This window comes from Carlito syrichta, unplaced genomic scaffold, assembly GCF_000164805.1.
Source record: "Carlito syrichta isolate Samal-C Ts95f unplaced genomic scaffold, Tarsius_syrichta-2.0.1 Scaffold309094, whole genome shotgun sequence".
In the NCBI taxonomy this organism is placed as follows: Eukaryota; Metazoa; Chordata; class Mammalia; order Primates; family Tarsiidae; genus Carlito; species Carlito syrichta.
This window is the reverse complement of record NW_007253190.1, coordinates 27,078-37,662: the sequence shown is the minus strand read 5'-3', so window position 1 is coordinate 37,662 and position 10,585 is coordinate 27,078. Positions and strand designations below refer to the sequence as shown.

Genomic DNA, 10,585 nt, shown 5'->3' with positions numbered 1-10,585 from the left:
CAGTGATCCTTCTGCCTCAGCCTTCCAAGTAGCCGGAATTACAGGCATGCGGTACCACGCCCAGCTGATTTTTTGATTTATTGTGGAGATGAGGTCTCGCTGCCCAGGCGGGTCTCGAACCCGCATGCTCAGGCAATCCACTCACCTCAGCCTCCCAAAGGCGTGGGATTACAGGCTGAGCCACCGAGCCCGGCTAAGTCTTCATCTTTTGATGACCCTTTTAGTATCTTTCAAATGACTTACATTTCTCTTCCTCCATCCAAAAGGGAGAATGTAAAAATGACTGTTTTGAGAAATTGACTATTTTTATTTATCAGTTTAGAATGTGTAACAAAATATTTTAAAGAAAGTATTAAATGATAATGGCGTTCAAGCACTTTTTTCTTATACTTTATTATATTAATAGATATGTGATTGTTTGAATTTTATTTTGTCAGTCAAAACTAATAGTTAATTTGTGTGACCACTGCTATATATAGACTCGATTACTTTCATGGTGAATGTTAAGCCTAAATCTTTTCATTGGGATTTTAATTTATAGAATTGACAGTGGAGTAAATTTTGTTTATTATCATGTTATTAAAGCTTTTTGTAAAGTAATAAAATTGCTCTTTAACTAGCTAGTGTATTTTATTAATGATATATTACTAATCTTAGAGTTTAAAAAAGGTTATCTGTACAGTTTAAAAAGTAATATTACTAACACTTGAAATATTAAAATAATTCCAGCAGTATTACATTTTTTGCTTATCGAAACAAAAGTTGATGTGTTTGCATATTAAATATAATTGTGTTCTAGGTTAACTTCTCAGCCTGGTGCTACATTACCAAACGGACATAGTAGCTTATGTGAGTATTTTATTATGAAACTGGTTTTATTGAAATTCTTATAATGGTGTTATAGAAAGCATTAAAGTGGGGAAAATTGTTTTAATAGTATGCCCAACATACAGTTGGAAATGACTGAATTTCAGTCATAGTAAAAATGTGCACAATTGTTAAACTTTGAGAAATCAGTATAACTGTAATCATTTAAATTATTATGACAGATTATAAAGCAGTTATAGAAATTTTAGATTATTGAATATTGAAGCCATTTAAGAGGTAATATTCAACTTTTTGTAGTCTTTTAAAAGTAATTTTTTGATTTTTCTTTTTCTTTCTTTTTGTACTGTGTACTTTGAAATATAAATATCTCTCTTTTTGTAGCCCTTCGAAGCCATCCCCTTCGAGGGGAAAAGAAGGGAGATGGGGACCTTTCTTGTATAAATGGTGACATGGAAGTTAGAAAAAGTTGTCGTTCCAGGAAAAACAGATTTGAAAGCGTGAACCAGAGTTTGTTATTTGATCAACTAGTAAATAGGTATGAATGCTTATGCAGTAAGCAGTTTCATATTTGATTTTTTAAAGCCTGTTATGTTAAAAAACAAGTGTAAGCACTGACTTAACAATACATTACAACTCTTTTAATACTTAATTTGAATTAACAGTAGGTACCCATGATTGTCAGATTTTTAGTCATTTTATTCAGTTTAATATAATTTGTGTAATAGCTAGTTTTCTTATCTCTCTCTCTCTCTTTTTTTTTTGAGTCAGAGTCTCACTCTGTCGCCCAGGCTGGAGTGCAGTGGCACCGTCACAGCCACTGCAGCCTCGACCTTCTGGGCTCAGGTGATCCTTCTGCCTCAGCCTTCCAAGTAGCTGGAACTATAGGCATACGCCACTATGCCCAGCTAATTTTTTTGATTTATTGTAGAGACGCAGTCTCACCATGTTGCTCAGGCTGGTCTTGAACCTGTGGGCTCAGGCAATCCTCTTGCCTCAGCTTCCCAAAGTGCTGGCATTATAAATGTGAGCCATTGCTCCTGACTCTTCTTGTCTCTTTTAAGTCTTATGCATAGTTAAATGATAAGTAATTTTATTTTGTCTTCGCTACAATATTCCTTTGATATTTCCTCATTTAACAAGTGTGTTTTTGCTAATTTTCAAGTAGCATTAAGTTCCATTATTGATGTTTTGTAAATAGTGGTTTTGCTTAGTCAAGATTTTGAATTGAAGGTGTTTTGAGACTGGGTATGTGGGATTGAGTCTCTTAGCTAGTGAGTGAGCCTTGCTGACTATCAGCTTAACACCTACATTCATAAAGCCTTACTCTTCTCAGATAATACGTCATCCTACTTAATCCTTACAACAGCCTGGAGAGGGAGGTCAGTATGATCCCTATTAGACAGGAGAGGAAATTGCATTCTGTAGTGGTAACATACTATGAAATTTGGGTATAAGTTATTTGTTAAGTGCTTTGATCAGTATCTGGACACATATTAAATGTTATATAAGTGTTTATTAAAGAGATAAAAATTGTACATGTTAGCATGTATTTCTTGGGTGTTAGTATTCTGCTCTAATTTCTAAAAATATCCTTTCAATTAACCTTATAGTAGCTTTAAACTTTTTACAAATTCTTTTATTTTATACAGTGGTATTCTTAATACTATCTTCAAATAAAAATATTTAATTAGGTCTTTTTGTTTTTGAATCAGAGTATCACTGTTGTCCAGACTTTAGTGTAGTGGCATGATCACAGCTCACTGTAGCCTTGAACTCCTGGCTCAAGTAGTCTTCCTTTCTCAGCTTCCCAAGTAGCTGAGACTACAAGCATGTGCCACCATGCCTGGCTAATTTTTCTTTTTTTTTTTTTTTTGAGTTGGAGTCTCACTCTGTCGCCCAGACTGGAGTGCAGTGGCGTGCACCCTGCCACCGCAGCCTCGACCTGCTGGGCTCTGGCGATCCTTCCGCCTCAGCCTTCCAAGTAGCTGGAACTACAGGCGCGCACTACCACGCCTGGCTAATTTTTGATTTATTGTAGAGATGAGGTCTTGCCAAGTTTCCCAGGCGGGTCTTGAACCCGTGTGCTCAGGCAATCCACTCACCTCAGCCTCCCAAAGTGCGGGATTACAGGCTGAGCCACTGAGCCTGGCTATAATTTTTTATGTTTTTGTAGAGACGAGGGTTCACTATTTGCCTAGACTGGAATTAGGTCTTTTTATTCAGTGTTATGGGATCTAGTAGTCAGTTTTTATAGTGGTATTATAGATTTATTTATTTGGAACCTTATAAACCTCATATTTGTGAAGTTGTTATTATTATTATTATTATTATTATTAGAGAAACTTTTTAGAGACAAGGTCTCGCTTTGTAACCCACGCTGGGATACAGTGGTATGATCATGGCTCACTGCAGCCTCGAACTCCTGGGTTCAAGTGATCTTCCTGCTTTAGCCTCTCAGGTAGCTGAGACTGTAGGTGTGTGCCACTGTGCTTGGCTAATTTTTTTTTTTGAGTTGGAGTCTCACTCTGTTACCCAGGCTGGAGTGCAGTGGCACGCTCACTGCTACTGCAGCCTCAACCTGATGAGCTCAGCAGCCTCGAAATCCTTGGTTCAAGTGATCTTCCTGCTTCAGCCACTCAGGTAGCTGGAACTGCAGGTGTGTGCCACTGTGCTTGGCTAATTTTTTTTTTGAGTTGGAGTCTCGCTCTGTCACCTAGGCTGGAGTGCAGTGGCACGCTCACTGCCACTGCAGCCTCAACCTGATGAGTTCAGGTGATCCTTTTGCCTCAGCCTTCCTGGTAGCTGGAACCACAGGCATGTACTACCACGCCTGGTTAATTTTTTGATTTATTATAGAGACAAAGTCTCACCATGTTGCTTAGGCTAATCTTGAACCCCTGAACTCAGACAGTCTTCTCACCTCTCCCTCCCGAAGTGCTGGGGTTACAGGCGTGATTTACCATGCCTGGCCATAATTTTTTAATTCTATTAATTTTATTTTATTTTTCTTATTTTTTTAAAGAAGGATCTCACTATGTTGCCCAGGTTGGTCTCGAACTTATGGCATCAAACAGTCTTCCTGTCTTGGCTTCCTAAAGTGCTGGGATTACAGGCATGAGCCACACTGTGCCCAGTCCCTGGAAAGTTTTGTTTTAAAAAATATATCAAGGTAGAACACGTTCTGGTTTCTTTGTATCTTTTTTTTAAATTGGGCACTGTTTTCTGATGGATACTGGTTATGAAAGAGTTATTTGGTTGGAATGTTATGTATAGTTACATATTAGAATATTAGAGGATGATTTCATTATGCTTTCATTAAGAGCTCTTTCATGTGTATGACACAGTGTATAGTCCCACCATTGTCTAGATCCTGATTTTATTATATGATTGTAGTACTGCTGAAGCTGTACTACAGGAAATGGACAACATTAACATCCGACGGAATCGTCGATCAGGAGAAGTAGAACGACTTCGAATGTGGACAGACACAGAATTTGTGAGTAAATTAACTACAGCAGTCTTGGCAAACATTCTTGATTTTGATTGAGGAATTAAAAGGGTGTTGAAGTAGTTGGATTTTTTTTTTTTTTTAATTAGCATAGTTGTTCCTTCCTCTTCATTTCCAACTTATTTGGGGATTTTGTTACTTGCTTCTTTTATCCATTCCCCTCTTTCTATAGCATTCCCCAAAAGACTCTTTACACTTTTGCCAGATGAGTCAACACTGTATTCTATTACTTTTCTGATGTAAACTTAAAAAAAAATTTTGCAATATAACTTTTTTTTTTTTTTTTGTAGAGACAAGGTCTTACTATGTTGCCCAGGCTGATCTAGACCTGCTGATCTAGACCTCCTGGTCTCAAGCAATCCTCTTGCCTCAGCCTCCCAAAGTGCTAGGATTATAGGCATGAGCCACCATGTCTGATGTGAACGTTTAACAGTTCTTTATTGTGTACTGAATTAATTAAAAGTACCTTGACTTTTATATGATCTGGTTTCAACTTTATCTTCTCACACACCATTGCTTAAATTTAAACTAACCATTCTTGTTCCCATATGTTTTACTCCTGTTAAAACTTCTGGTTAGCAACTTAAGCGTTCTGTCTTTGTTTCAAGGTTTACTTCATATGCTGCCTTTCTTCCCCTTATAATGAGAGGAGAGTCTTCTCTTTGCGTTTTAGAGTACTTTCTGCCTCTTTATGACATTTAACTTATTTAAATTATTTTACTTTTCTTTTTTTTTTTTTTTTGAGTTGGGGTCTCACTGTGTCACTCAGGCTAGGGTGCAGTGGCACAATTATGACTCACTATAGCCTTGACCTCCTGGGCTCATGCAGTCCTTCTGCCTCAACCGCCTGAGTAGTTGGGACTACAGGCCCAGCTAACTTTTATTTTTTGTAGAGACAAGGTCTTGCTATGTTGCCTAGGCTGGCTTTTTTTAGAAAAATTATTATTTTTTAGAAATGAGATCTCACTCTGTTGCCTAGGCTGGTCTTGAACTCCTAGACTTAAGCAATCCTTTTGCCTTGGCCTCTCTAAGTGCTGGGATTACAGGCATGAGCCACTGTGCCAGACCTTTACTTTCTTTTATAGTTAGTTGTGCTTTGCCTTATTTCTCTCCTGCTAGGCTGTAATTTGCTTGAGGGAGAAAGTATGTTGATAGCATTGTGTTTTTAATTTTTAATATTAAATATTAACTTTAATAATTTTACAAATATTTAAATTAAATATTAAATATTAACTTTAATATTTTTTCCCTTTTGTTCCTTATATTTATTGAATTGAGGAATCTCTATTTTCACGAGCCTCTCCCTTGACAATAGGTACTCAGGGCATGTCCCATTGAGTTAATGCTATTTATAGCTGAGACTTAATGTCATGTTAAAATTTGACAGATTTCTCTCTTTAAAAGGAAAACATGGATATGTATTCAAGAGTGAAAAGGCGAAGAAAGTCACTGAGAAGAAATAGTTATGGGATACAGAATCATCATGAAGTTTCTACTGAGGGTGAAGAAGAAGGTTTGTAAAGCACCTTATGAAATAAATATTAGAAAGTTCAGGTGGAAGGGAAGAAAAGTAATATATACAAGTAATATGCATATAATATTGTCAGGTATATGATTTTTGGATTTTGAGGTCTATATTGTATAATGTGAAATAATCTAAACTCAGTTGGCTATCTGAGTTTTTATTTTCTTCATTTGGAAAACTGCTTTTAACTGTACGTTATACATTATGTAATATATTTTAATTAGTAATTGGAAATTCTTAAGTGGTCTAGTGTGGCATTTGTCATGGTTAATTTGCTTGTTAAGTGAGGCCTCTTTTGTACCTAGGTACCTTCTGACTGGAAGATTATTTTGCGATCCATAGTTTCTAAATCTCTGATTTTGTGGATCTCAAATTTAGTTATAGACTAAGGAGTAAATGGTAAAGTTTAGAGAAAGGGGGTCTGCTAATATAGTGGAGGGGATTGTACTGTTCTTTTCCAAGGCCTCTGTCAAAAGACCGCAGACTGAATTTGTAGGGCTGGAACTGGGGACATGAGAAAAGCACATTGGCCCTGTGGATTATAAATTGATGACCAGTACACTGTAGGCATTCATCTTTATTGAAATGGATTCTCAGGACATTTGGTATATTGTAAATGCAGAGTAGTGGTACTTTACAAGGGAATCTTACTAGTTCCCATCATTTGTGTAGTTTAGATGAAGAAGACTGCATTTGTTTTTCAGATTCTATAATTAATATTTTATTAGCCAATTTTAAAGAGCTGATATTTCTGATGAAGTTACTTTATTGAGCAAATATTATTGTTGTTACAGCTAGAACCTCTATATTTCTTCCTTTGGAGAAAATCAGTATAGGTGAGACAGATTTATAATGTGATTTTTGCCTTTTCATTAACTGAATACCTTTGTAGAGTTTGCAAAGTAGATGAATACCTTTATAGAGTTTGCAAAGTAGGTATGACGTATATAGAATTTTTTGCCCATAGTGAGTAGTATACAATTGTACAGACATTTTTAAAAAAAGTAATGTTTTGGAGATTTAGAAAACTTATTTGTGTGTAAGTATTTCATAATATTATTTAGATAAATATTGTGTTTGTCAGTTTTTCTCTATAACCTAACAATAAAACATTTTCAAAACTTGAAAGAAGTTTTCAGGTGTCATGAGTGAAATATAAAGACCTTTGCAGTTTTAGTCTTCTGCCTTCCTAAGCATCACTGACAGCTTTAAATTTTTCCTATGTTTGTTTATATTGACAATTCTTATGGTTAAAGTATATTACATTTGAGGACCATATGCGTGTACATTTTCAGCAAATTTCATTTTTAAAAAAAATAGAGTTCAGGGGTCTTGCTATGCTGTCCAGGCTGGTCTCCCAACTCCTGGACTCAAGTGATCCTCTTGCCTCAGTCTCCCAAGTAGCTGGGACTATGGGACTACAAGCATGTGCCACTGTATTTGGCTTAGACTTTTATTTTAACTGTAATTATATGTCACATAGCTATAGCTAAACTACTTCTTTTTTTTTTTTGAGTTGAAGTCTTACTTTGTTACCCAGGCTGGAGTACAGTGGCATGCTCACGGCCACTGCAGCCTTGATCTGCTGGACTCAGGATCCTTCTGCCTTAGCCTTCCAAGTAGTTGGAACTATAGGCATGCGTTACCACACTCGGCTGATACTTTGATTTATTGTAGAAACGAGGTCTCTCCAAGTTGCCCAGGCTGGTCTTGAACTCCTAGGCTCAGGCAATCCTCTTGCCTCTGCTTCTCAAAGTGCTGGATTGTAGGTGTTAGCCACTGCGCCCACCAGCCAGCTAAACTATTTTTTAACCCTTTGCACTCGTATGTCCCCTCTGAGGGGACATTATAAATCTAGTAAACCACTTGTACATAAAGAGATTGCTGGTGATTATACAGGACAAACTTATGCCAGCACAAATTTCTCAAAAATGTATGTTTCCTTGAAGTTTTCCATTCAAATTACACAAAAGAGCAAATAAAGAGATGGAATATATGCTGAACTGTGATCGATCAGTTGAGAAGTGGTTTTCAGGAATTACAGGTGTGTCCTTTCACATCTTCTAACAACAGACTGGGCAGTATATTACATATTATTAATGTGGGAGGAAGAAAATGAGACTGAATTGTCTGCTGGAATAGAAGAATACCAGATGGAAGACGTCAAACAAATTATTATTGCACAACATGTATCAATGAATCTGCAATGCATGTTGGTGACTGTTTCACACATTACCACATGTTAGAAAAATATAAGATATAAAATTTTGATTTTTTTTGTCATAAATAAGTTTTTCCATGTCCCAAATTCCATTATAAGCCAAATGTCATTATAATAAAATAATTGGTTTCAGTGCTATGCTATTTAATATGAAGTGATTTGTTTTTCACTGTTTTGTAAAGAAGTACAGTCAGATTGCTGATAGGTGATCCATGAGATGTCTCTGAGTACAAAGGGTTAAAAAAAGCTTTTAGGAGTTATATACATTATAATTTATTTTTAAGTGTACTGGTAGATGATTATCATAAAGCAGTCACAAAAGTGAAGCTATGACCACCACCTCAGAAGTCTGTTTCATGCTCCCTCCCAATACCTACCTGCATTTTCCTACCAAATGTAACCAATCCAATCTATTATCAGCACGTCTAACTTATCATTCATTATACTATCAACAAAAATTGCTCTTTCTATAGCATTAGTAATTACTTGTAACCATATTTTCTTGAATGACAAGGTGGTATTTAAATGCTAACCTTATTTAGTGGTTAATAGAGCATTGATTGTTTGCTATAGTTTGGTAAGATTTTAGGTCTATTTTCTTTTTTGAGTTGGCGTCTCACTCTGTTGCCCAGACTGGAGTGCAGTGGCCACTCCCGGCCACTGCAACCTTGATCTGCTGGGCTCCGGCGATCATTCTGCCTCAGCCTTCTAAGTAGCTGGAACTACAGGCGCGCGCTACCACGCTCAGCTAATTTTTTGAATTATTGTAGAGATGAGGTCTCACCAAGTTGCCCAGGCGGGTCTTGAGCCTACGGGCTCAAGCAAGCCACTCACCTCAGCCTCCCAAAGTGTGAGATTATAGGCTGAGCCACTGAGCCCGGCTAGGTCTATTTTCTAGTATTGCTTTGTATGTCTAAAGAGATTAAAAGTTCCTAAGTAAATCAAGGGATCAAATATGATCACATTAACTTATTTAGAGGAAAATTGTATTGATAATTGGTAGGCAAAGCATTTTCTTTTATATCTGCCTAGGTTGATTTGTAATTATATTGATTTATGCTTTATATAAAATATTGGCACTTAAATGTCACCTGTGAAGAAAAAATAATGGATAAAATGTAAATATTCAGTTCTAGAGTAGAACAGTGCTTTTGGATTAAAACAGTGCTTTTTTCCTTTTCATTTGGGGGAAACTAGAATCTCAAGAAGAAGATGGAGATATAGAAGTTGAAGAAGCAGAAGGCGAAGAGAATGATAGACCATATAATTTGAGACAGAGAAAAACAGTGGATCGATACCAGGCACCTCCAATAGGTGAGTTATTCTAAGTAACTTTTTCCCTTCTTATAGTTGGGTACTTTACTCTGCTCTACCCCTTTAAAAAAATTATTACTGCTGAATTTAAAACAATGAAATCTGTTGCAGGTACCATATATGGTATCCTTTCCTACATATACTTCTATGCACACAAGCAACTGAAAAAGCATTAACAGTACATGGTAGTAAGATTAATGTACATAGAGCATGTACATTTTATTTATGGAAACTTATATTTAAATCTTTGCACTCGTATGTCCACTCTGAAGGGACATTTTAAATCTAGTAAACCACTTGGATATCTCCTCTCAAGGGACGTAAAGAAATTGCTGGTGATTCCATACAGGACAAACCTATTCAAGCACAGATTTTTTAAAAATGTGTGTTTCCTTGAAGAAACAATGAAAAACCTATGCACATTTGAAATTTGTCAAGCTTCTGATAAGTTAGTTGAGAAGTGGTTTTTAGGAATGATGAGTATGTCCTTCCACATTGTCTTCGACTACAGACTGGACAGTAAATTACATATTATTAATGTGGGAGGAAGAAAATGAGACTGCATTTTTTGCTCGAATAAGAAGACACCACTATTGTACAACATATATAAAAGAACCTGCAATTCATGTCAGTTACCGTTTCTATTACCACACGTTAGAAAAATATAAGATATAAAAATTTTGATTTTTTTTGTCATAAGTAAGTTCCTCCATGACCCAAATTCCATTATAAGTCAAATATCATTGGAATAAGATAATTGGTTTCAACACTATGCTATTTTTATTTATTTATTTATTTATTTGAGTTGGAGTCTCACTCCGTCGCCCAGGCTGGAGTGCAGTGGCATGCTCATGGCCACCCCGGCATCGACCTGCTGGGCTCAGGCTATCCTTCTGCCTTAGCCTTCCAAGTAGCTGGAACTACAGGTACGCGCTACCATGCCTGGCTAATTTTTTGATGTATTGTAGAGACAAGGTCTCACCATAGTTGCCCAGGCTGGTCTCGAACCTGCGGGCTTAGTCAATCCTCTCACCTCGGCCTTCCAAAGTGCTGGGATTACAGGCTTGAAACACCACACCCAGCCAACACTATGCTATTTAATATGAAGTGATTCATTTTTGATATTTTATAAAAAAGTGTGGTTGAGTTGCTGCTAGGTGATCCACGAGATATAATCGAGTGCAAAGGG

General features: G+C 36.6%; 1 protein-coding gene across 1 annotated transcript in view; it reads left to right on the top strand.

Annotated features, from left to right (window-relative positions):
- LOC103269164 (ATPase family AAA domain-containing protein 2B-like) overlaps window positions 1–10,585 on the top strand; it is a gene marked incomplete at its 3' end in the record, with an annotated part of 64,201 nt that overhangs the window by 31,246 nt on the left and 22,370 nt on the right. The window contains exons 3-7 of the mRNA XM_008066746.1: window positions 800–849; window positions 1,210–1,363; window positions 4,222–4,324; window positions 5,741–5,849; window positions 9,280–9,396. Coding sequence (XP_008064937.1) covers window positions 800–849; window positions 1,210–1,363; window positions 4,222–4,324; window positions 5,741–5,849; window positions 9,280–9,396 — 533 coding nt within the window. The remainder of the gene's footprint in view (window positions 1–799; window positions 850–1,209; window positions 1,364–4,221; window positions 4,325–5,740; window positions 5,850–9,279; window positions 9,397–10,585) is intronic.